Below are 26,855 nucleotides of genomic sequence, written 5' to 3' on the forward strand. Positions count from 1 at the left end.
TTTAAAATGAGAAAGTTACTACTTCGAAAAAAAAAGTTAAATTACTCACAAAAATTAAATCTATTGTTTATATCTAATCAAATTGATTAAATCAATTAATCAATTCAAATTGAGATATCATATAGGAATAAATTTTACATATGATCGTTTTTGTTCGGTAAATCAATGATGAAAGATCGATTGGATTAATAGTTTTTTAATTTCTAAAAGATTAAATAGTTGTCAAAATAATTTTAAATTTTTGGCACGTCTACGACAATTATCATTATCAATAATTATTCATTAATAATAATTAATTATTTTCTAACAACTAACAAAATGTTGTAACGATTAATTAATTCAATAATATTTTCAGATTTATTTTTAATGTTTTCAATCGAAATTAATATGACTTGGTTTATTGTTGGTGAAGCAATTATTGGCATTCATCCACTTTCAAGTGCATTAATTAATTTATTCTTACTTCGACCATATCGTCGAGCATTGAAAAAAATGTGGATAAAAAAAGAACCAAAAAGTGTACAATTTGATTCAATTACTATTGCTAATACACATTTTATGGACGGTGATTGCTTTTTATGAACAAATAATTATTGTTTAATAACAATTTTTTTTTACTCCTACAATAACAATAAGAATAATGAGAAAGAAAATTTTTTTTTTTTGTTTTGCTAATTGTTATTGTTCATTTATAAAAAAAAAAAAGAAAAAAAAACCCTTTCATATTTCATTGTAATCTTTCATTAGTTTCAATTTGCAATATTTGTTTATTAGATGAATTTTGATAATGTTTGAAGCCTTTGTGATTTAAAATATATTTTAAAAAATTTTGAAAATATCTTTGTTAATATTATCATTTTCTTAACTAGGCTTTTTTTTTCTTTTTGTTGTTTAGCCTTAAGGCTATAGCTAATGATGTCACTTTTATGCCATATGATTAGGACATTTACGCATTATTTAGCGCAGTTCTGTTTCCTATGTATCTTATTTGCATTGTTGTTTGGTTCATTCGCTTATTCGTTAAATTCACTATATAAATTACGGGATATGCTTTTTTTTCTTTTCATTTTTTCTTTTTTTTTTTGTCATCTGTCTCATTGTTTATTATCATCTGATATTTTGCTTTAGTCTCTTATGGACTCGCTTTAACACGTCATATGCTAAAATTTTTGGTTTAATATTAAGTTACCGCATTTAGAATAAGCAGAAATAAAACTTATCTTAGCTAAGTTTAACAAAATTGATATTTCTTGGAATGAAAATCCCAAAAAGAAAAAAATTTCTAGAAATTAAGTTTCGATTAAAATTTTCCAGCCAAATTATCGAAAGTCAACAATAGATTTGAAAAATTTGAGTACATGATGTGATAATATTTAAAATGAAGCCAATTTCAAAATGACTCAAAATCCCTGTTATTGAAATGTATGTATAAACTAATTATAATTATATTTTGCCATTATAAAAAAAATCACAACTATGCACCTGAGTTTATAGTTACAGCTTTTTTTAATTAGCTTAAGTACAGGTAAAAATATTACTAATGGTGTGATAATTAAAACATATGGATGCAAAATGATAATATAAATAAATGTGCACAGCAGATACAAAAAACATTCAGCAGATCACAATAACAATAATTTGTAATTAAAAATAAATGACTCCTTATCACTCAACCTTATCCAATGAAAGAATAGTGAAGTTATAGGAGTGATAGAATGATAGATTCCCATGGTTATACTTTTTAAAGAGTTCAAAAAACCACTTCAATATTTAAAATCACAAATAATTCCACAAAATACACTTCTGGATGGATCGTTAATTAATTAAAAAAGATTACAGGAAGAATTAAAAGCAGGTAAAGTCAATTTAAAAAAAAGGAGTGTACATAAAGAAGTTTAGAACTTTCTGGATCATGCGATATTCCTGATCGGTTATGAAAAATAAGTACATCTTACAGCTTTTTATGGCCAATTTTAGAGACTAAAGTTAGATCGAAAGTCCAACAGTTTGCAACTAATTTTTATAATAACAAAACTACTGACTGATCCTATTAATGACCAGATATTCATTACTATTTAATTCTTAATAGCAATATTTCATACTTAGTATCGTCTGTTCGTTTTGTTTGACTAACTTAAAACGAGATCGAAAAGAATGGAGAAAAAATGAAATTATGAGTAAAGAGTGGAAAAAATGAAAATTGGGATTCAGAAATGGTTCTAATATTATGCACACTGGATTGAGAAACTGACTGCGTAGAAATTCCCAATTTATGTCAAAAAAGTATAAATGTGAAAGAAATAAACGCAAAAAATATACTGGAATTGAAAATTTTTCCTACACATTCATAATTCATAACTCTTCGCGATGTAGGCTAACAGCATATAAAGGAGAAAAAGGGAAAAAACTTCCCATTCTCTAGAAATTATATCATTTTTATGTGAATATGAAATGAAGTTTAGCATCATGAACAATGCTATTCATTTTCAAATAGTTATCATATCAGAGAATCTATCAATTAGTTACTGAATACAAACAAAGGATTCAAATTCCTCAAAAATAACAATTTAAAACGTAGCAACAAATATGATATAACATGAAAGCATTTTAATTTCACAGTTTTGCAGACGAAACTTGAAAAAAAAGTGAAAAAATGTAACGCATTTCTTGTTCTCCTCCTTTTTATAATCGAAATATCCTTTTTTCTTACCATATCTAAATTATGGAAATCGTATGGGAGAATGTTTTCGAGAATTTTTCACAGCAGAATGATGCTCTGTGCTGCTAGTGTTACATCGTTTTCTGTAAACAGTAGTTCGTTGTCCATTAATCGCATTAACTTTACTGCACACTGATCCTGAATTCTGAAACATCAACAATGAATGCATGTGAAGAAAATGGAATGTTTTGGTTCGATCTCGTAAGCATATTAAAATTGAAAAGAAGCAGATTAATTCTTAAAATTGCAATTTTTGAAAATACAATACGAAGTTCATGTAAATAAATCGAAGTAAAAACAATAAGTAATTTCATCCTAAACAACTGCTTCCCATTATATACCTGAAGTAAAATTGTGACTGGACTTGTCAGTATATTTAGTACACTTAATCTTTGGCAGATGAAAAAAGATATCAAAAAAAAAAAAAAAAAAGAAGAAAACCGAACCTCCACTTCCTCTGAATTATTTGAATCCTTAATATTTTCGAAATTATTAAGGCCATTACGGGAAATACAAGCCTGAAACTACATTTGTTTTAGCATAGTTAAAATTTGAAGTATTACTGATTATTCCATTATTTTCGAATAAAAAATCTCAAGACAAATATGAAAAAGGTATAATGTCAAAAGACTTTTCGACAAACCAAAAATTCGCATAAACAACAAACTTAAATAATAAATTAACAAACTTCCGATACTTCTCCTGTTCGTTAATTTATCGTGCTATATCAGGTGATGCGCATTCAAAACGAATGCGCATGAGATTAGAATTCATAAAAAGAAATGTAAAAATGAACGAATTTAAAAATGATATAATTTGACGATACTACTTAACGTTATTGATAATTTGGACTTTAAAGTATTAGTCCAACTAATATATACGACAATAATATCCTCGACTTATTAACAGTACTGTCTAGCAATAAAGATAATTCGATTTTCCTTGCGATATATAAGAAATAATTATGTGAAAAATAAACGAAATATAAAATTAAAAGGATTAATTACAAAGGAAGGAAGATACCTTTCGTTGAGGTTTTGGCATTGCAAATTTCTTAAACTGTTCCAGTAGCTCATCATTTGTAAGCTTAATTATCTTGCTTGTATTGACACCTATCCTTTTAAATTTATGCTTTAAAATAGTGACAAGTTCATCGCGTGTCAATAAATCCGGGAAAAGCAATGTCGAAGTTGATGGCACAATGTCATCCTCATCACTTCTCATCCTTTGTAGCAGTAAAGAATTCTGAAAAGATAAAAAGAAAAAAATGGCAATAACACATTGTATACATCCAAAAATATTAAAGGAATTCTCAAGAATATTATCAAACAATCGATATGAACATTATTATGCTCACTTCTTATTACACTATAAATTATTCCTGAAGTTATGAATGACAATGACCACTGTCCAGCGATGACTAATTGTACCTAAATGAGGAAAATGGAAATATCACGATTAAGTATACACATCGAGAAATGCCAACAAATCGATAAATACTAGAAATATTTGGTATTCTTATCAGTATTGAATATAATTATCACATCGATAAAGCTATATGTTCTCGCATTTATATCCATACTGTTAGTCTTCAATTACTCTCAATCTCTTCTACAACTAAAGGGTTGTAATCTAACAATATTTTTCTCAATCCCTCATCACATACCATTTTAATTAATTCAGTTGCTAATCTCTTGCTAACCTCACTTGCTGCTTCATACTTTCTTAAAAATCTGAATATTTCTCTGTACCTCTTCTAGCATTGCCTAATTTTCTTACTCTCAATCTTTGTTTCACATACGTTAAACGTAGTCAAGCAAACCAATTGTCTTTTCTCTCGTTTCTCATAATCTCTTCATCTAAAACAATCTAAATAACAATGTAGCATTGTGGTTGCATACTTTTAAACGATCGGATGACATATTTGTCGAGTAAAATTTCACACTGTAATAAAAAGATTCTCTCTCCTCTTCTCTCCCTCTCTCTCTCTCTCTCCCCAACCATTTAACGAATTTTCATTTACCGTTTCACCCAAACCGGAAATATCCGATATTGATTGTGCAGAGTTTTACGTTTTCTACTCTTTTCTAGTTGGGAAATTGTAAATTAGAAATGAAATTAAAATCGAATTTTAAATTTAAAATGTTCGATCAATTTTTGTATTTTCAGCACAAATGTTTCACAATACATTCCAAAGTGGATTACTTTCTATACTGTATAGTATTGGAAGTAAACCATTGCAAATTTGGGACAAAAAGGTTCGTTTTAAGGATCAAAATTTCCAAAATTAATTTTTTTTTCTAAAATTAATTTTTTTTTCTAAAATTAATTTTTTTTTTCTAAAATTAACTTTTTTTTTCCAAAATTAATACCATTTTTTAAGGCTGGTCAAAGATTGAGCTATGGTGGCATGATACTTTTAGGATTTAGTGTGAATTAGATTGAAATAATCAGGAGCATCAATTTTTAGCATACTTCAATCAATTTCAGGTTCGGAATGGGCATATAAAACGGATTAATGATGAAGATATACAATCATTAATAATCGAAATATTGGGCACGAATGTGAGGTGAGATATCTACGGTTGACATTTCACGATATTTTGTTTTTTTTTTCCAGTTTCCGAATTGCTTCATTCTATCTTCAGTGATGGGACAGTTGATATTTGCTGGATTATATGAGATAGTACGATTAGAAGTAGTTTGAAATTATAGAATTATCAGCTTTTGCTTTATCTGAATGAAGGAAAGCTGTAAATTATAAACTTTTGAACGTCCTTATATTGATCATCACTTTGGCAGCCATTTCCGGATAAATTCAGTGAAATTTTTAGCACTACATATATTTCATGCCCATTGGACCCAAAGAAGACATTAGGAATCAAATTGCCATATTTGGTGATGATTGTCAAAAATATGAAAAAATATTTCACATTTGAAGTACAGGTTTGCATTTCATTTATTGTAATCATAACCTGTTAGCTCTTCGATCTTTTTACTCAAATTCATAAAGGTGTACAGGGAAAAGGTTTCATTTTGCTTCCAGACACATTGTAATTTCTTTCCTAGATGTAAATTTTGATTGTTATTGTTACCGGCGAAAAGGAAATTGCAATGTCTTAAGCACTGTTCATTGACGGAATTGCTGTTGTTTATAGTTAAATAAATATTTGCGGCCTTTCTATCGTTGTCGTCATGGCATACAGCTATCCTCTTCAGTAACTGAAAACAAAACAGATTTCAATTACTAATCGATTTCATCCATTTATTATTGTGATATCAGTTATTTGCTGATATCAACTAATACTGTTTTTTCTGTAAACTTTTTAGCGCAAAAAGATCGTATCTATCATATCAACAGTGAAATCAGAATTAATGGCATCTTCAATTGTATGATTTTTCAGATACTTGATGATAAGGGCGTGAAGCGACGTTTTCGAGCATCTAATTTCCAATCCAATACTCGAGTCAAACCATTCATTTGCACAATGCCCATGCGATTAGATGAAGGATGGAATCAGATCCAATTTAATTTGGCTGATTTTACCAAGCGTGCATATGGTACAGCTTATGTCGAGACTCTCCGCATACAGGTTCATAAAGTTAATCACTTATCACCATTTGCAATAAACTGATTAATTTATTGTGAAAGGTGGGTTGAAGACTCGTGCTCAGCATTCTTATTGGATGGTAATGTCCTTTTTTTTTACTTTGCATAATTTTCGTGGTTTCGGTAGATTTAGATCCATGCGAATTGTCGGATTCGACGAATTTACTTTGCGGACCGGTTGTACTCGGAAGATGAACTTCCTGCTGAATTCAAGCTATATCTACCGATCAAAAGTGGTGCCCAAGGAGGTGGCTCTTCACCAACAAGTGACGATGATCCTACAGTTGCAACAGTAAATCTTTTTTGTACTTAGTGTTTTATTCTATTTTACGAAGGGGAAGTTCCGTTTGGAAAATGATGAACACTTTCGAGGAAATGAAGAAAAATGGACGAAATGGAAATAGTCTGCCGGTGATGTCGATTACCAGTTGTGTGAAATGATGAAATTTTAGATGCAAAAATTTTTGCATTCCAAAGTGTTGTGATATGCTTCAAATGATTGGAACGTTTGAGAATGGTAGCAGAGAGTTCTGAAGGAAAATCGTAGAAGTTTAGTTATTTAGAGTTGTGAATTTTTCAGGATAGTCGCGTATGATTGTTACCCGATCGAGATCATAAAACTGGTTGATGTGTCATATATTCTACTTTCACAATAGAAATACTGTCATAATCATTTGTAAATATACTGTGATCTCATTGAACTGTTTGATCTGTCAGGTGTATAAATTAAGTTAATGTACTTGTCTTTCCTGCATTGTTTAGTTGATTACATAACTTACTCTTTTTACTTCTAAAAGATTTTCAAAACTATCTTCAACTAAAATCCTTCCACTTACATTCTGGGATTTTTTAAACAAAAAATGATAATCGGAATGAATAATAATTGGTTTAGTATTTTCCATTTTTCAGCCAAATGCTTGAACTTAATGTGAAGCAAAGTGGGATAAGTAAGCGTGTCCTGAATGTACTTTACAGGAAGACAAAAAGCGGTAAAATCGTGAAAGTAAGGTTTAATCTTTAAAAAGCTGTGACAGGGATCTTCTGTGGTTTCATCTCTTTTTCTTCAAAATATCTAAAATTTTGATGGCTCTCTAACTCCCGTTTTTGATACTGAAAATTTTAATTGGCTGGCTGATTGGTCATTAATTTTTTATTCTTACAGCGAGTACATGAACAGTACTTAAGAAATGACATTGGTTGTGGACTGGATTTATGTAGAAATTGTCGGCCAGTTGAAGGTCACTCGCTCACTGATTTGACTATTCAGATTTCATCTACGGTACCTGTCAAACACGCAGTCATTCTTGATTCTTCAGCGATAATCCGTTTCCATCATTTGTTCGATAATTTAAGATTCACGTCAGTATTTTATATAATGGGATGTTGTCGAAATGCATGATTTTTTGATGTTATTCAATACGATCAGGTTTTCTCTTTTTCAGAAATATCATAATAACACAAACTGTTTGGGAAGATGTGAAAAAATCAAATCCGCCGTCTTACAAATCAATGTATACATTGTGCTACGAAAGTCCGGGCAGAAAAATTTACGTATTTATGGATGATTTTCACCATGAAACTCATCTCAATCGTGTCACGGGTGAAAGCGAAGAAGATAGGTGAGTTACTTTGAGATAGTTCTATTATTTATCATAATTTTTTTGTAACAAACTATATTTCACTTCAGGAAATTCTATTTGTTTGGTAATATTTCTTATTTCCTGCATTGATTTTCTTTTTACTGCATTAATTATTTTCTTTAATGACTAATTTTTGAGGTTAACGAGATCACTTATAACGTGTGCCAAATTCTATGAAAATCACTGGGAACAATTTGCTATAATCCCCATTATCGTATGTGGTACTGCTGTAAGCAAAGATCGGTTGAAGAAACAGTTTGAAAATGTTTTCACTTTACAGGAATACATTGAAGGTTTAAGTTTTCATGACCATCTTTTTATTAATTTTTATCAAAGTTTTTTAACACAGTGAATTTTTGTTACTTCCATCGTTAGTATGTCTTCTGTGTAAAGGATTCACAATAGTATATACGTTCAGCAGTTTAAATTACTTTTTTTTTTGAATTTCAGGCATGGAAGATAATGCTGATTTGCTTGACAAATTGGCTGTCTACAGTGCAGAAAGCGAAGGCCGAGGACGTATTTTATTCCCAGAATATTTGGCTCACGATGTGATACAGAATGGGATTCGAAGTGGAAAGTTTAAAAAAGCAACATTTCAAGTTTGTATTAATTGCTCCCATAGGTTTTTTTTTTTTTAAATTACCTCTTTGTTTTCCTTTTTGTATTTTTATCCATCTGCCTATAGATTTTTTCTTTCCATATAGTTTTACTCAATTTATTATCCATTCAACGATATTTGAAATAGTTCCGAACATTATCTGTAAGCTTCTGACGATATATCTAAATATTTTTTCTTTCTTCTGCAGATGTACCAACAGTTTATCCTGCAAATCAGCAAATTTTGCAGATTCACCTGCTGTGAATTATGCATTTACAGATATTTTATTTCAGGTGTCTCGTGAAAATTATACGGAAGCATATGTTCATGTTGATGAGGGGACTACATGGTTTATCCAGGGACGCATCAATATGAATCGCGCTGTGAATGGTGATACGGTTGCTGTGGAACTGTTGCCAGAATCCGAGTGGACTTGCCCACAGAAAATTATTCGAGTAAGTATAGCCATCAGTCTTTTCATTTAACTGTTTTTTTATTTTTGAGAAATCTTCCTTTTATCGATACGACGATTTCAATTTCCATTGAAAACATGCGCCTAGTAAATATTTAAAGATTTCATGCTTTATTTACTTGTACAATGCAGATTTGTTTTATTAAAGGTTTACATTATGATATTAAGAAACTTTTCTTTTAAGCTACGGGATGTGGAAGAAATTGAAAAGAAAGATGCGGTTGACAAAGAAGATGATAAAGATGAGGAACAAATCGAACTGAAAAAGCCGCGAATGGAGGATAAAATTCCGTCTGCTAGGGTAGTTGGAATTGTTAAACGAAACTGGCGTCAGTATTGTGGGATGATTTTGCAACCGGCTGTGAAAGGTATGTTATGATTGGTCTATTATTTAATATGTTCAGAGTTCTCTTCCATGACGTGACCAATTATCCATAATTTTTACAAAATTACTCACTGCTTCTTTCCACTAAAACACTACATTTCTTTTTTTCTTTTTTTCGTAAGCGTCTATATACCATTGAGTTGCTAAGTCTCATCTGTTATTTTTCAGATGCATTTTGCATTTCAGTGGCTTATAATTTACTTTATAGATAAAAGGGGATTTTATATTTGCAGGGTGGGTAAGATAATTAGCGAAGATAGTATTATGGCGAAGTTGGATTATCATTAGAAAACTTAAATGCATAAACATTTATATAAAGCGGATGCTGTCATCTTATTTTGTTTTCAAAATTCAATTGCAGATTCAACACGCGTACTATTTGCTGCAGCGGAACGACTTATACCTCGTATACGAATTGAAACGCGTCAGGCTGAACATCTGACAGGAAAGCGGATAATTGTTGCAATTGATAACTGGCCGAGAGATTCACGCTATCCAGTTGGACATTATGTAAGAAGTATTGGCGTGGCAGGTGATCGAGAGACGGAGAATGAAGTATGGCTTTGAAGACAACATTTGATTTTTTGTTTCTAATTTTATTTTTAACTCTTTCATCCATCGCTTCATTTAATTTTCTGCTCTTGAAACGAACAATAGAACTTATTTTGAAGGTGCTGTTGTTAGAGCATGACGTACCACATGGACCATTTTCGGATGCAGTTTACGCATGCTTACCTAGGATTCCTTGGCAGATGCCTGATGAAAATCACCGGAAAGATCTTCGTTCATTGACGATATGTTCAGTTGATCCCCCTGGTTGTACCGATATTGATGATGCTTTTCATTGCATTCAAATTGCATCAGATCGCTACGAAGTTATTATCCATCATTATTTTTTGATTCTTTACAACTTTATTTTAATCTCAGAATACGTAATAATCATTATTTCCGGTTGGTGTTCATATTGCGGATGTTTCGCATTTTGTTAGACCAGACACAGCAATGGATGCAGAAGCAGCCCATCGCGGAACAACTGTCTATCTTTGTGACAAGTGAGTATATTGCTGGGTTTCTTACGAATATTCCTTAAAATGCTGTTACCATTAATACTGTGCTTTCATACAATGCATTTTCGATATTTGCTTGATTATCAGACGACTTTACTTAATGAATCATTATATCATTCGAAAAGGTCGAATGATGCCTTTGATTTGCTGATTAAGCTGTTGCTAATTACATAGTTTTCTATGGTAACATTTAGAAATAAAAGTAATGGATAAATTGCTATTATGAAATGTCACTAACTAAGATAAGTACATTTCGAAATCTCCGTCATGTTTCTGACCTCTTTAAAATATTTTAGGCGTATCGACATGTTACCAGAACTGCTTTCAAGTGATTTATGTTCACTTCGCGAAAATGTCGATCGTCTAGCTTTTTCAGTAATTTGGACATTGACATCCGATGCTGATATCATTGATACTAAGTTTCATAAATCTCTTATACGTTCCAGTGGTGCACTTACTTACGAACAAGCTCAAAATAGAATCGATGATCCTTCTTTGGTCAGTCTTTTCTATATTTTATTTCCGAATATTTGCTCTATAAATACGTCTTAGTCCGTAGTTACCTAGGTATTACTAGACATCATATTTAAACAGTGCCTTAATAGAAACATCGAATCAAGATGAATGAGGCAGAAGAATATGTCAATATTCGAGTAGGAGATAGAGTAAATCATCTTCGTTCCTGTAGCTTGTTAGCTCATTTTACCAGTAAATTAAAACTGAAACAATTTAGAAGTGATTCACTTAAAATTTGCTTGAATGTTCGATAAAATTAGTGAGCATTTGATTATTCCTTATTTCAATAGGTTTGTTTCAGTCAGATTCTGTAACTGTGGGATTGCGAACATTATTGGAGCTGTCGAAGAAGCTAAAGGCAAAACGACATGCTAATGGTGCTTTGACTTTAGCCTCCTCTGAAATTAGATTTAGCATAGATTCTGAAACGAAGGACCCTATCAGTGTGCAGGAGAAAAAGATGCTAGCAACAAACAGCATGGTCAGATTTATTGCTGCGTATTCAGTTGTGTATACGCTATATATTTATTAATACTTATTAAAATCTGTCCTTAATGTAATTCCTGTCCCTAATCCATTTAAAGGTTTTTTCTTCCTTTTTTTGTATTCATGCATATTTTCTCTAACTATATTTTCATCACAGGTTGAAGAATTTATGCTGCTAGCAAATATCTCAGTTGCAGAACGCATAACATCGGATTTTCCGGATTGTGCTTTACTTCGGCGACACCCAATCCCTCCGGAAGAAAATTATAAACCAGTGATTGATGTAAATAAATTTTTGCATGTGTTCATTCATTACCTTCTTTCTGTTCAGACATTGAAATCTTTGAAACAATTTGAATCTAAAAGTTTTTAGTTGTGAATTTAGATGGCAAAGGCAAAAGGCTTTAAAATGAATGTTGAAAGTGGAAAAGCGCTTTCGGAAAGCTTGGATAAAGCCGTAGATGAGAATAATGTAATGCTGAACACACTTTTCCGAATGTTGACCACACGTTGTATGACTCAGGCAGTCTATTTTTCATCAGGTTCCTTTTTTTTAAATCTTTGATGACGATGCTTTCCAAGTTAGATTACCGTTTACGTAGTTTATCATTGTCACATTTGGCAATAATGTATTTCCTTCCAAATTTAGTTTTAATCAGTTTCTTTCAATTTTTGAATCAAATGTCTGTAAAAAGTTCTGTTAGTGCCTCTGTTTCATCATTCACTTTTTCATATTTAAAGACGCTATAAGTACTGAAAATTGGTATTACTGCGAATTTTATTACTTTTATTAGCCTAACATGTTGTGTATTTTATTCTAGGATCATTACCAACCGAGCAGTACGTTCATTTTGGGCTTGCTGCTCCAATCTATACCCATTTTACATCACCAATCCGAAGATATGCAGATATAATGGTTCATCGGCTGCTTTCTGCTTCAATTTATGCTGATTCTACTTTTCCCGAAATGTTGAAAGGTGACTTGGTCAGCAAAATTGCAAATAATCTCAATTACAGGTTAGCAATACGATTTATTAGTTCTAGAATTGTTTGATCAGGATGTTATTCGGCATATATTTATCATAATTAGAGCAGAATAAACAGCAAAGAAAGTTATTGGATCGTAATCCTTGAAATGTGCGCTTTAGCAAAATGGCATGTAAAATAAAACTTAGAAAAGGCAAATTGTATTTGTTATTGCATTTTTTTTATTTGTGTTTTATTTTTCCAAATTATATTTGTTTATTTTGTTTTTTACTTTTTTGAGTACTTGATGTGTGAGTTTTCGTTTTTTTTCAGACATAAGCAAGCACAGTATGCTGGTAGGGCATCGGTTTTACTAAATACATTGCTTTACTTCAAGGGTCGCACCGAATTGCATGATGGTTTCGTGATGGGTATCCGGAAAAATGGCATTCAGGTTAGTGATGAATTAGTGATATTCACAAAATTTATTTTTTTGAATTCCTGAGTCTTCTGGGATTGTGGATTTTTCAAGTTAAATTATTTACCTTAAATAGTATCCATTTCACCCTATTTCCATCACCTCTTAGAATATGATTAATTCTTCATTTTAACGAGAATTTTGTGCAGGTATTTGTGCCAACTTATGGCTTTGAATCAGTCGTCGTTTTTCCGAGTGGATCAAATTATCAAGTAATGGAGGACTTGTTAGTAGCAGAAGATGTAGAAGTGCGAAGTTTCCAACGCATTACTGTAAAGCTGTCACTGGATGAAACTGACGTTCAGCACATTCGGCTGGATCTAAAGTTGGTTTCACCAAAGATTCCTGGATTCAGCGTTGATTACATCCTTTCTGCTCCGGAAGAGTGAATATCCATCCTCACATTGTTTTAATGACCTGGCGATTACCCCAGGTCATGTATATATACCATATTTCCCTTCTTCATTTGACGTTCCTCATTTGAATCCCGCCCCATTTTGTTAGATTTTTTCCCGCGTTGCGGGCTATTCCGCGCTTGGTAGGCAAGACTGACTTGTACTAAGGGGCGACAAAAAGTCTCTGCCGGGATTGCAGCCCGCCTCGATATCATTTGAAAATATTTCGTTTTCGAAAAACATATTGTTATCGGTCGTTTGTTTTCCAATAAAATGTCACGGTTTTTTTTCATGAAGTGTTCTCATTGGCTAACGACGTCATTATTCAAGGTAGTCGATAAACCTTGCAACCCTACATAGTTTTACATTTCAAGATGCTGTAGTTTTTTAGATGCTGGGGACCTTTTCTTTACAGCAACGAATAGAACACGATAGAGGTACATTTAAAAAAAAAAAAGAAGAATCCAAATAAGATTTTAGCAGCTTTAACGATCTCCTAACTTCAAAACTTGACAAACATAAACAACAAAACAGCGATACAACAAAGACAATAACAACATAAGGGAATGGAGTAATTAGTGGTGCTTCCTCTTTGGATTTATAGCGATGCATGAAATTTCAAAATGGAAAAAGTTGAAAAGTAATTCGGACAATAAAGCCGAAAACACTGTGGTTTGCGGTAATGGTGTTCCCAGACCGAATTCATCAATAAAGTGTAAACAAATGCGACATAATAGTACACAACTTATAAAATTAAGCGTATCCTTCTGTGATTTCTTCACCAAAGTTCTTTCGCAAAACACCAATTACTGCATCACACTGCATTTCAACTTTTTTATTATCGTCTGAAAATGAAATAAACAATGAGAACAGTAGAAGAAATAAGCGATGTCAAAAATAGGACTGCTGTCCAACATCACATCAAGAAGGAGAAGGTAAGGAATGGATTTCCACTTCCCCACCATTCAATGCCTTTTTCAAATTAAAAGATATACCTTCAAGAAGTTCACTTAAAAATGGCAGCACTGATGGTAATGTTGGTGCAACTGCATCACCCATACGCTCGAATAACCATTCCAAAACCAATAACGTGCGGTAACGAACCTAGAATGACCGTATTTTATTCATTACATTCAAAGCGATATTCTGATCTGTTGTTTCCTATTGAAATTTGGAAACAGTATTGACAAAACGGTAGGTGATCTTCCCGCAAATGTTTAATTTTGGCAACTCAGTAATTCAAGGTCGAATGCAACATATTTTCGGAATGCCTGTGACTCATCACTTCTTTTCTCTGTAAAGACAATACCTTTGAACTTCGACTACGCGTTTTCAACATGATTTTATTGACTATATCCATAAGAATTTCATTTTGGCAATCGATAATATTATAGAAGCATTCAGCTAGATGTGGCACACAGCGGAGCTCATGTCCCGGTATGTCTTTATTTTCTAATTCATCTACTAAGAAATCCAGCACAATTTTTGCGCGTTCCCTGAAAACTTATAATGAGATTTGATTAGGAAGAAAAAAGTAAAAACTATGTCTACTGACTTGCTCAAAGAAAAGTATGCTTTTACGCTACAAGAACTCATTATCATTTCCGTGAGAAAGTTTGAACAAGGAAGTGAAAGTCCAATAAAAACTAACGAAGTAAAAAATGGCGGATGACGAGCACAGTTTGTTATAAAGTCAATCATGACAGTTAACAAATAATCCACTAAAATAGTCCCAGTATTAGTCGAACTTTCGCCATCATAGAATATCAATGACTGAGAATCTGCAAATACGTTGACTAGCAGCATTCTAAAGTTTTTGAAAAGTTCATGATACTGATATATGCAAAACGAAAAAAAAAGATACCTGATATGTGAGAATTGCATCGCGAAAAAATGTCCGGCAAGAAACCGAAAAATCGGCCGAAATGTGGTAGTGATATATTTTTGTATGACTCGTAAAAGCTGCAATAATATATGAAACTAAAAGCATACTAAGCAAAAGCATGTGCTACCATAATCAAGATTTAATAAATAATATGAATTAGAATAAAGATATGCAGAAAAGTCCCACCAAAGAAATGACTATTATCAACCATTTGTTGCAGAGAATAATTTATAACGCTAAACTTCTTTTCAAATTTTAATAAGACACATCGTGCAAACAATAGCATCATAATGTCGTGTAGCAGTGTAATCATCAAGTAAAAGGAAAAATTCATTAAATTTAAAAAACGAAAAAAAATTGTCTTAAAAAAGCCCAAGATTGGTTCGAAACAAAGAAATTATCCGAAAAAAGAAACATCCTTTCTTCCAAAATATTTTAAGAAACCTACCGATTCAAAAATCTAAATATTGTAATCGAACGATATCGCACTTCTATTTTGGCCTTAAGTGATATGGCATCTTGCAAACGCGTGTGAAGAGATTTGGTCACTGACCGAAATTCATTTTCAGATAGATTATCAATAACTTCCAAAAAGCTATCGATAATCATTAGCTCAGCATTGTCGATTGCATCATTTTTCTGTAAAATAAAACTTTTTACGAATATAAATTCCTATTCATATAAAAGTGGAACTTTCCAGGCAGTTAAGAAAAGGATAAGTTTCTATTTGAAAGCATTTTATAAGTCCAAGTAACTTACTCCCAATTTCGCATTATTTGGGCGCACATCAAGGCCATGGAAATAAACATCGCAAACACGATCGACGAATTTCAGCAGTATCTCTCTATTTTTAATGTCATTAAGCGACGAAAACAGCTTGAAAAGTATACCCACAGCTGCCTAGAAATGTAATTCACACAGGATGAAGTCAAAGTACACTTTTACAAATAATTTTCCGAATGCTTCATGTTCAGCAGTTCTTTCATTTAATTTTACAGTACCAATTTCAACCTTACATATGATAACATTGCTGAATGATTATAAACATTGCCAAAAGGCTTGGCAAGCGTTTACTTAAATAGCAATTCTTCAGTTAAAGCTTCCCATGATGGGTAAGGGATAGTAATAAACTAGAGGAAACAAAGCAGCACAGAAAATGAATATATATAAAAGAAAATACGAATTAAATCTCCACAACTATTTTGGTAATAGTCCATTCAGAACAACAAATTTTTCAATGCACGCTGTTACGAAGGGGTTACTAGCAGATATTAGTCTTCATTTCAACATTCGCCAGGTTGGATTCCACAAACATTCAGGATGAACAATATGTTAGATGAAATAAAAACGGAAACTTGCCGGTTCAATTATCAAAGTATTGCACACTTCATCAAAAGCATCTAAGACAATCCTTAGCTCCATTTTCGACAATGAGCGACATATGGAGGCAATTCGTTGCTGAACAGCTGAAAATTTATTCGCTGGCTGAATCTGTTGAGTGGAACAATTCTGAAAAATAAATCCATATGAAAGATCTTTCTCCCAGAACAGTCACATATAGAGCAAGAGCTTAAGCAGATAAAAGACTTGGTCCGATATTTTTGATCGCCCTGATTCCCACCCTCATTTTCTAAATCACCTCTATTCTCCTTCTCGTTTCGTTCCTTCGCAGTAATTTGCATAAATTTTGTATCACAGGATATTTGTCCCTTATTTGTAATGAGAAAACACAAGTTAATGATTGAACGAAAACTGAGTCATCTTAGAGATTCGCTGATACTTGGTTATATTTCCTTTTTTTAATTATTAAACTTACATATGATTCTGAATAAAAATCTTGGAAAAAATATGAGGGTCCTGAAAATAACCCAAGTAAAACTGTTTTCGGTTGTAAATATATTCCACTCAAAGAAAGGAAAATTTTCGGTACTCACTACACTGCGCTAATATAATTTCCTGACTTATATATGAGATTTTAAACCAGTGACAATCATTTCTCCCTAAATTTCACTTTCAATTCAAATTGGCATATTGAATTTAAAAAAAAAGAAAGAAACATTTTCGGTATATGTCAACAGTGCACAGAACTCTGATGAATGCTAAAAGACTCTGTTCATGAACGAATTTCACAAACGAATACAACCAGCTTCAAGGCGAATAACAGTTTAAACTTACCGCTGACGGTGTATAATCACAAATGCAACATAAGCGTGAAATGATGATAAGAATAGATGAAAGATGTTTGAAAATAAATTCGGCGAAGTTTTCTAAAATCCGCTGCAAACATACCAGTGAACAAATCAATAGTGCATCACCGTTCGCTGTAAATTTTAAAGTATGGCATTTTGAAAGCTGAGTTTTTAAGTAAGCTTTAATTTGAAAAATATCTCTTCGATAAAATGAACAAGAAGGTGCAGCAAAAGAAAATATGAGACTTAAAGCTTGTGTTTAATTTTTCCTTTATTTCCTTCCGTCAATCTTTAGGTTTACATTTGAAATCATTTTTCAAATTTTAATCTAAAACCATAACTAACTTACTGACATAACGACCACTCATAGAGTGCTGAGTGCGACGTCTTCGCCCACATAAAACACTATCAACACTATCTTTTGACAGATTAGCCTGCTGGTTACTATTAGTTCCGATTAGATCTTGTGTTTCAAGTACCGTGGAAAGAATTTCAGTACAGATCGCCGTCAGAGCATTTGAATATAAAATAGAATTTTTTACGCGTTGAAAACGCATTAATTCAGCAGCTAATAAAAGCAGACTACCCGTTACTGCTTCATCGTACATGTTCCGATTAGTGAGCTATAAATATACGTTAAAAGCAGAATATAACTAATTGGAAGTGAAAAATATATATTAAAATCCAAAAAAAAGAAGTTGACTACGTTTCACCTTGGAGGTGAATTCTACTGCACTCAAAGGTTTCACATTGGGCATCTTTGAATCTTTTGAGCAATCTCCTGACTTTGCAAAATATTATGCCATAAAAAAATCTTTGAGAAAGATGTAATATAAAATGAAACTTACCAAATCCACAGTTAATTCTAGCGTTTCAGACAACAACATGAAATCTGTTGAAGGTATCATATTACGTGCCACCAGTTTCAGTGTGTGGGCTGCTTTTTGGCACAGATTAACCTAAAATAAAACTAGTACTACAACTGTGGATCTAAGAACTTTTCACTTTCCTATACCTCTTATCATTATAACATGGTATAGAAAATGATGATGCAGTGGCAGCCATTAGCAAGATGACTGATTAGAACAATATTAAGTTCTATAAACTTACATCAAATCCCTCTTCAACCGGTTTTATCCAAGAGTTAAATTTTGTAATCAAGCTATTCAAGTGATCTACTTTCACTGTACTTATGTATGAACCATCTTGTAGCAGTTTAGCATTCAGAAACTGTAACGCTCGATCCCTCAGTTTTGGCATAGTTGTAGTTTGCTCCAGAACATCCACCACAATATGCCCGCAAACATTGCTCGGCAGCAAATTTTGGAACTGAAATGAGATTTTTCACTACCAAAGATATGAGAATCCTTTTTCGGAAATTTTTGAAATTCCATGGTGCTGAGCAGACAATCGGATTTTTTCATTTTTTCACATAAGTTGAGTCCATAATGCCTGGATGAACCTTTTCAATGACGATATCTGCACGTGATGACACAGCAATCCAATATTTCCAATTGTTTGCACTCTGTTGGTCTGAATTTGCTTGCATATAACGTTTCTCAGCATTTGATGTCTCCATAGTGACAAAATCGTCAAGTTCAACGGAACAAAACAGAAGAACTTTAGCAGTTTCAAGCAGTCTATCATATGAATTATCACCAACGGTTACCAACTAAAATTGAAAATTAGAAATTTTCAACTGCTTCATTCTGATAAACAAGAAAAGTAGTAGACTCTACTGATTTGCAAATGTTTGATCTTTTGCATAAATAACTCAGAAGATGCTTTTCTCGAAAAAATACCAAACAAGAAATGTGTCACCTTTGTTTTGAATTCGTCACTTTCCAAAAGCCTAGCAATCCAACCCAATATGGCAAAACGATAGTGTCGCAATTTTTGTACTGAATGTTTCGTTCGATCGAATATTTTCGACAAAAACTTCGCTTTTTGGCTAACGGTTGTAGTTGGGTTTTCATGAACTGAAAAATCATCTCCCAACTCGATAATATACTTTATCATACTTGCTGTGCACGAGAGCTGTTCCACGGCATCATATTCCGATACCATAATGGTTGACATTTCCTCATACAATTCAGCTGAAATCCGACCTAAAAGCTGTCCATTACAATAATTAACTGCAAAGTTGAACAATCTAATGCAGAAGCTGTATGTTTAATGTTTATGAGTATTGGACTAAATAGCATAAGCCTGATAACATCCAGAATAAAATGTCAGATATATATAAAGGAGGTTTTTTTTTTCCACTTCAGATCCTACAATTCTTCCAACATAAATTCAAGAAATATAAGAACACCGTTTCCTATCGTACCAAGAGATATTCTACTGTAACAAACCTTCTGGTTTTTTGGGCCAATTTAGGCAGTACCGCTCAAAAAGAGTGGCAATTACTGCCCAAAGATATTGCGCACCGGCAGATCGAGCTACAGCACGTAAAATTTTATCACGTCGATGCGCTGGAATATCAGTAATCGACGTTGCAAATAGCCGAGAAGTTGTTATCAGTTGTTCGTGAAACGACTGATCCTGAAAACAATTTTGAAAATGAAGAGATTGAACTTCTACAGTTTTCAAAATAATTTAAAATATAAATATAGGACACGCACTTTTATAATTTTCAAGCTAACTTGAGCATTTGCTGAAAAGCTTTTCTTATATGAAAGCTTTTCGGTGGAAGGCTTTCCTTAAGAAATAAAAAACCCAAACATTAAGTTCAATGCGTATTTTGGCACAACCTTTTCGTTCAAAACAGTCGAAAATAACACATTCAATGTCTCCTCAATTACGCTCAATGTTAAATCGTTATCCTTCTTTAACACTCCATCACCCATAAACGTATAAACAGACATCAGATGTGCCAATACCTTTTTCTAAAAAATCGGAATGATTAATCAATAAATTTTTAATGCTTAAAAATTCGTAAAAAGTATATAATTTACTCCCAATGTTAACCTTCAAAATTTTCAGTTTTTGAGAATTTCAGTAAAGGAATTCGAAAGCTTACTGGAGAAACAGTAACAGCACACGTAAGCAACTGCAAGCAATCCCGAAGAATCCGATGATTTTGAGTATGGCGAACAATATCAACGATTGTATCTAGTTGTAAATCGTCCGCCAAAACTTTATAACCACCTAAAGTACAACAGGAATAAAGAGATTACGTGGAACAGAATAAACGAACGAAAAAAGTTCAAAAAAAGACAAAATAAATTACAGTGTTACATGAAAATAAAACAGTTGGGAAGATCACCAGTAGTTTCAAACCATCCTGTCTTCCGATTAAGGCATAACTTTATATTGAAATTAAAATATCAACTACTTCATATCATGTTATCCACACGCCTGTTACTCTTTTGATGTGGCTTAAAATATCCATGAACGAAAAAGAAAGAAAATAGACTAACAAGGATTTTTGACCAAGCATACGATGAAATTGATAACCAGTTGCTCCAAATACTGACTGTCGTCATCATCAGCCTTCTGCATAACTCTATAAATGTAACTAACTTGGACACAATATTTTTTCTTGCGAAAAATCGGCCGATAGAAGTTAAAATAAAATGAATACCTTACAATGCGCACAAATCTTGTTCTCCTCCTCCCAAGATAATGATAATCGATATTTATGGCTGGATTATCAAGTGATCTAAGCATTTCCAAAAGAAAATTTAAGTTTTGAGAATCTGACTCACTCCTTCAAAATTTCATAGAGTTGATGGAACAGTTTAGCCGATGCTTGAAGAGTGCGATTCACAAGCAATAATTCCAGTACAAACAGACGCCTATTTTCAAACTTTTCGGTGTCTTCATCTTTAAAACAAGACCAGTGACATATACCACGACTTCGTCTAGCATTTTTCGATTCAGTATAAGGTTTCAATAAAGAAAGTGCAAAATCGGAATCTACCGGCAACTGTAAAAATTAAAAACTGACAGAAACAAGAAGTTACTTTTTTACTAGAAAAAGAAATCATTATTCGATAACACTTTATCATTCGAAAAACTGTCAGAATTTTAAAGAAGTTAACGAGAACTCTCAGGAAATATTTTTCGTTTCGGCAAACTTGAATTGACTCACTTCTTAATTATAGACTGTAAATGAGTCAGTGGAATTTAACTTACTTGTGATAAAGCATTTCTTATTGCAGTTTTCAAACGCGCTCCTTCGGCCAGTGCAATAGCTACCATTTTTGAGAAAAACATTTCAAATTCAGATGCTACCCGATTTTTCAAATAACAAGGCGTAATTAATTTCTGAAATAAAAATTCGAGTTGAAGAAAAATGACAAAAGGCTACCATTTTTATTGCTGTGCTGCGTTGTAGTTTGTAGTAGCATCTAAATGCCCTACATACAGAGAACAGGATCATGCATCAAGTCTTTTACACGCAATAGGGTCTGACAGCGAATAGTCTGACATGCTATGACGAATCATTAAGGATCAAATGAAGGAGATAAAAGTTAGACAAAACAGTAAACGATTTGTTAGTGATGTGACAATTCGGATACTGAGGGACACAGATTTCATGATTTACTGATTGAGAATACAGCTTTCTTTCAATTTCCTGAGTTTATTATCAGAAAATCCTTTCAAGTTATTCCTATATGCAAACATATTGAACTTTTAGAATGATACTATCTTCCTTCAGGAAATTTTAGAACTGACATGAAATGTGAAAGAGAAACAAAAGACCTACTTCTAGACCTGCTTCTGCAAGTGACCAGTCTTCAGCTTTAATTGTATCAATCAGCTTCTCTAATGGATCACCTTTGAATGTGATTTTGGGTGGTTCACGGACCGAATTCAATTGCTCTTGCTGAAAATCCTTATCTTGAAATAATCTTTTAGCAATCACTCAGAAAATCGTGAATTAAGCGCTTAGCTCATGATAAATGATTATCACCACTCACCTAAAGTGAGCATAATTGTCGAAGTTATTACCTTAATTTCTTCTGGTCGCTTTCTTTTTAATGTAGGCTTGGTAACATGAGGTGAAGGTTGACTCCCCTCTTCACCTCCACTGTTTTTAGTACTACTCTGACGTCGACGTCGTTTTCTTTTCTCCACTGTAACCACTTCAAAAGTTTCAATCTAAATAACATGTATTTAAACAACATATAAATAACAGTGTTACAACGTTTCAAAGTGATGAACAGAAATCAAAAACATAAGGGCTGGATGAAACAAACGGTACCTCGTACTGTTCAAATTTACAGGCTTTCAGAAACATATTGTAAACACCCTCGTCGCGTACTTTCCATTCTGAGCTAACTATTGCAAACGCATTCGGAAATCTAGAATGGTATTCACTACACTACATCCACACTGTACATACCTATACTACAAATCAGTATTGAACTAAAAATCCTCGAATCAATATCAGAATATTTATGTGTTCTGAAAGTTGGCAGTTTAAAAAATACTGGTAATCTAGTCCAGAGTAACATATTCTTTGACGACATCGTAACACCATACAATGAGTTCTCTACATGACGATTAAGTTATGCTGGCGATTTACATAATATAATTAAATTCACTGCGTTATCAAGTCATTTTGTTTAAACCATTGTTTCGCTGAGCTTCAGAGACTGTCTCCAAAACTCCACTATTTTTCATTAAACGATAATGCTTCGTTGATATATATATATATATATTTAATTAATATCAACAAAGAAGAAAACGAAAAGATGAGGGAAAAGTGAAAGTTGGATCCATGAACTGTAACACCAAGTACTTACAAACAAATGCGCATATCTCGTCCAAATCTTGAAAAAAAAAAAAACGAAGAAAAAAAGACAGACCTAAACACCAAAGCGCGCATATGTTTGTAAAAAATATCTGCAATTTTTCCAGAACCATTCATTTCTGATATTAAATCAAACACCAAGCTCAAGATTATTTCGGATATACGATCATTCAATACGGTCAAATCCAAGCAATTGATGCAGAAATTGCATAATTCCATCAATTTTTCATCATTATCTGTGAACAGTAAACAATGGAATTTCCAAAAATTTTACATTATTTTCTAAATATCTAAAGGAACATCCCTTTATCTTTTGCTCAAGTAGCTAAGACCTGAAAAATGCGTATATGCGCAACTACAAGCTTGAATAGTTGTTCAAGATCAATAAGACGCTATAAAACGCAAGAAATGACTAAGCACTAGTAAAAAAATTACCGCATTTTGACAGTAATGGAATAAATGTATGTACAAATGCTCCAATAAATTTTCGCATATCCGTTATAGAAAATAAAGAATTGATGTATTTCGAAATCTGTAGGTGTTCATTCTTTCTAGCAACTTTTAAAGCGGTCTTCAACCTGAAAATCGAAAAATATATACATATATATATACATATATATATAGGAAAATATCGAATTCTTACTTAGTTGCTTGAATCACAGGTTTAGTAAATTCAATTAAAATCTGAACATCCATCACTAAATATCGTAAAAACCACTAGCATTTGTGGGAAAAAAGAAAAACTGTGTCACATTAAAAAGATAATGAAAGGGGCTAATGAGTAGTCTGTGAGATAAAAAGGAGCTCTGTTTGACATGCAAGCACATCGAATTAACTTTCAAAATGTTGCGCTAAAATTTAAACAATCTCAACTATAACGTCACGGAAATATTGAAAAATAAAAAGAATTTACTTCAGTGGGAAACTGGTTATTTCCTGACGTTGGCAAACGACTACCAAAGTGTCAATTGATTCCTTCATCGTATAATCATCTATTTTCATCAAAATAAGCTTAATCATTGGATCGAGCTTGCTGGAGACTAACTTTGCATTTATGCAAAGCTGACTTATTACAGTAAGACATGCCAACCGCAGAGAAACTAAATCTGATCTAAAAATAGTTCATTTATTCAGAAATATAATGTAAGCCAGAAGGCTACTGAATACAATCAGGATATTGTTCAATCCCATACGATAACATAAAAACAGATATAATTTCAATCACACATATTTTAAAGCAGCGATTCATTTGTTGTCAAGCTTTGTCAGCATAAAGAAAGCAAAATATGAACTTACATTAAGCCTCTGGCCAGGAAAGGCAACATCTTCGAAACTAAAGCGTCCGTTACATCGGATTTTGCCAAAAGATGCACAGAAATTGAAGCAAAAAAGGTGAATAAATGTGGCAATTTAGTCTCGACAAATTTTGCACTAAATAACTGAAAAAAAAAATGCAAATAAAATGGATCATTTACTAAACAGTACTACATTCCCTCACAATAAATCTTTATGGAACACCGAAAATTTTTCATTAAATTAAAACTCTTAGTCTGGCTGTAAAGAGTTCCATTTTGGAAATCAAATACTACCGTCGAAAACTTCCGATGAAAACTTCTGATATTTCAACACTGTGACAAATACATTCCAGGATGACCAACAGAAGCAAATTAAAGGGATTATTCAACCACAACCACCTATTTAGACCCATATCCCTCCTGTCTCATGTAAAATTGGAACAGATCTCTGTAATATACGTTTTCCAAATAATTTCTTTTGATTTATGTCGTTTTTATCCGTGTCGGAACTATTCAAAACCCATAAAATCCCAATCGGATCACTGACCAAACTAACTGCACAAAAAAACTAGTGGTGGCTGAACTGCCATAATAATTATGACAAAAAATTAAAAACTAACCTCTCTGACACGTTCAATATGATTGTATATAAGAGTGAGCAATGAGTGATTTCTCGAAGTACAAATAACAACCAATTTTGTCATTGGGATAGGCGCTTCTGAGTTAGCATATCCTTTGACCCAATCATATTCCAATCCTTTTAATTCGAGTATTGAGAGTAAACGTCCAAATATATTCGAATTGTGATATGGTAAGAAAGCAATAAATAATGTTTCGGCATTGAAACTTTGTACCTAAATTTGAAATGAATTTTTTAAAATAAAGTACGGGAAAATAAAAGAAAGTAAATTGTAAAATTTTCGCTTTGCTGAATCATCCTAGATAATATTACTACATGAAACTTTTGTTTACGTTTATAGGATTGTCTCCGTACAAGCATTACTAAATATTAAGAATTTCAGTGACAAGAAACCGAACCTATATCTTTCTCCCAAGGAATCTCCATTGTCTAATATTTTTTGGAACAAATTTCACTCTATCATTTTACATCTTTTAAAGACGTCAACTGTTTTGCAAGCAGTTTTTATTTTAATCTTCATTATATGCGCATCATCACTTCTATCAATTAGATACTTTCATTTTTTCAAAAATTATTCAGCGATATACGATGCCTATCATTTCTGTCCAAATAAGTGGCTTTATTCTGCCCAGATGATCTTGTTGTTCTTTAAATGATGAAAACTAGTAATTGTTAATAAAGTTTTCTGAAAATTTCTGCCCAAGTAAGTGGCTTTATTCTGCCCAGATGATCTTGTTGTTCTTTAAATGATGAAAACTAATAACTGTTAGAAAAGTTTTCTGAAAATTTTTGACTGAAGATAAAGTTGGAGAACTTAAGAAATAATGCGTCAAAGATAAATAACATTAGTATCTAAGGCTTACATGAAACTGAAATATCAACCATTCCAGGATCTGTTTAGCTGAGAGATGATGCAAGTAAGCAGAAAGCTGTATGATCACCCGTTCAAGTTTCTGATTAAGTACCATATTTTCTTCCTTCGTCAGAAGTGCACGTTGCACGTTAATCGCTGCATCATCAAATAGGTCCTCTTCTTCGACAGCAATTTTCGGATCAATTTTCCGTAGTTCTGCTAGCCCGGTACGCCCTGTAATTGCTCATAGTCAGAAAAAGATTGCATCTTAAAAAAATTGGATTTTTAGCTGAAATTTTTTTATTTTTTTTTTACTGAAATTTGACTGGACTAGCACCCCATCTGGTTTTAGTGGTTGGATTGACAGAGTGTAACCTGTGAAGCTTCAGGGATTGAAAAGATTGTCGCTTAACACTAACCAATTCATATCAAATGTTTAACCTAGTGGTGATAATATTAGCTGCGGGAAATATTAGGATAGTGAGATCACCTAGATGGAACAATTCTTGATTTAAAAGTGGATTTTGAACAGTGAAATAAAAATAAACGAGATTTTTAAGCAGTTGACTTGAAAATTTCGTTTTATTCCTTATTTTGAGGTATAACTTGAGAGGTGTGCTATATAGTTTATAGCTACTCTAAACTAGAATTTTCGAAAAAAAATGTGCGAAAAACATCTAACCGATTTGCACTGCATTTTCCACATATAATGAGCTTGCGTCTTTCTTATCAAATAGCAGTGACACATGCGGTCGCTCTATACCAAGTTGTCCACTAACTGCCGTTCGTAGATTGTTCAGCTGGTTCTCCAATGATGTCATCCTGTTGTGTGTAGGATTTATTTAAATCAAAATTGACTAGTTTCAGGTTTAGATATATTCTATTTCACAACAA

General features: G+C 32.6%; 6 protein-coding genes across 6 annotated transcripts; 4 read left to right on the forward strand and 2 right to left on the reverse strand.

Annotated features, from left to right (window-relative positions):
• Positions 1 to 387: 387 nt before the first annotated feature.
• On the forward strand, positions 388 to 582 carry LOAG_18451 (hypothetical protein; the record flags this gene model as incomplete). Its single annotated transcript, XM_020451111.1, has 1 exon — positions 388 to 582. One exon carries the CDS (start codon positions 388 to 390, stop codon positions 580 to 582), a length of 195 nt encoding a protein of 64 aa, XP_020305130.1.
• Positions 583 to 2,586: 2,004 nt separating this feature from the next.
• Positions 2,587 to 3,943, reverse strand: LOAG_02688 (hypothetical protein; the record flags this gene model as incomplete). The annotated part of the gene is made up of 3 exons (XM_020446090.1): positions 2,587 to 2,864; positions 3,166 to 3,237; positions 3,743 to 3,943. 3 exons carry the CDS (start codon positions 3,941 to 3,943, stop codon positions 2,721 to 2,723), a joined length of 417 nt encoding a protein of 138 aa, XP_020303524.1. The 3' UTR covers positions 2,587 to 2,720.
• Positions 3,944 to 4,880: 937 nt separating this feature from the next.
• Positions 4,881 to 7,049, forward strand: LOAG_02689 (hypothetical protein). The gene is made up of 6 exons (XM_020446091.1): positions 4,881 to 4,977; positions 5,210 to 5,289; positions 5,554 to 5,665; positions 6,124 to 6,312; positions 6,463 to 6,621; positions 6,910 to 7,049. The coding sequence occupies exons 1-6, from the start codon at positions 4,894 to 4,896 to the stop codon at positions 6,922 to 6,924; spliced, it is 639 nt and encodes a 212-aa protein (XP_020303525.1). The 5' UTR covers positions 4,881 to 4,893; the 3' UTR covers positions 6,925 to 7,049.
• Positions 7,050 to 7,234: 185 nt separating this feature from the next.
• Positions 7,235 to 10,363, forward strand: LOAG_18452 (CBR-DIS-3 protein; the record flags this gene model as incomplete). The annotated part of the gene is made up of 10 exons (XM_020451112.1): positions 7,235 to 7,332; positions 7,492 to 7,688; positions 7,772 to 7,948; positions 8,108 to 8,262; positions 8,420 to 8,571; positions 8,864 to 9,025; positions 9,227 to 9,410; positions 9,789 to 9,982; positions 10,099 to 10,302; positions 10,355 to 10,363. Exons 1-10 carry the CDS (start codon positions 7,243 to 7,245, stop codon positions 10,361 to 10,363), a joined length of 1,524 nt encoding a protein of 507 aa, XP_020305131.1. The 5' UTR covers positions 7,235 to 7,242.
• A 66-nt stretch (positions 10,364 to 10,429) lies between these two features.
• LOAG_18453 (DIS3 protein) lies at positions 10,430 to 13,508 on the forward strand (the record flags this gene model as incomplete). Its single annotated transcript, XM_020451113.1, has 8 exons — positions 10,430 to 10,479; positions 10,791 to 10,992; positions 11,312 to 11,491; positions 11,654 to 11,779; positions 11,882 to 12,038; positions 12,318 to 12,513; positions 12,796 to 12,916; positions 13,090 to 13,508. The coding sequence occupies 8 exons, from the start codon at positions 10,430 to 10,432 to the stop codon at positions 13,327 to 13,329; spliced, it is 1,272 nt and encodes a 423-aa protein (XP_020305132.1). The 3' UTR covers positions 13,330 to 13,508.
• Positions 13,509 to 13,814: 306 nt separating this feature from the next.
• LOAG_02691 (hypothetical protein) lies at positions 13,815 to 26,782 on the reverse strand (the record flags this gene model as incomplete). The annotated part of the gene is made up of 30 exons (XM_020446092.1): positions 13,815 to 14,180; positions 14,331 to 14,439; positions 14,645 to 14,831; positions 14,987 to 15,116; positions 15,200 to 15,297; positions 15,669 to 15,859; positions 15,980 to 16,120; positions 16,580 to 16,729; positions 17,396 to 17,541; positions 17,759 to 18,032; positions 18,258 to 18,368; positions 18,520 to 18,738; positions 18,872 to 19,081; positions 19,231 to 19,517; positions 19,764 to 19,953; positions 20,163 to 20,297; positions 20,432 to 20,559; positions 20,832 to 20,917; positions 21,120 to 21,340; positions 21,550 to 21,681; positions 22,124 to 22,243; positions 22,369 to 22,518; positions 22,622 to 22,721; positions 23,229 to 23,409; positions 23,609 to 23,751; positions 24,087 to 24,284; positions 24,470 to 24,612; positions 25,089 to 25,322; positions 25,972 to 26,195; positions 26,644 to 26,782. 30 exons carry the CDS (start codon positions 26,780 to 26,782, stop codon positions 14,089 to 14,091), a joined length of 4,869 nt encoding a protein of 1,622 aa, XP_020303526.1. The 3' UTR covers positions 13,815 to 14,088.
• Positions 26,783 to 26,855: the final 73 nt, after the last annotated feature.

Source organism: Loa loa (genome assembly GCF_000183805.2).
Source record: "Loa loa unplaced genomic scaffold supercont3.318, whole genome shotgun sequence".
NCBI classification, from domain to species: Eukaryota; Metazoa; Nematoda; class Chromadorea; order Rhabditida; family Onchocercidae; genus Loa; species Loa loa.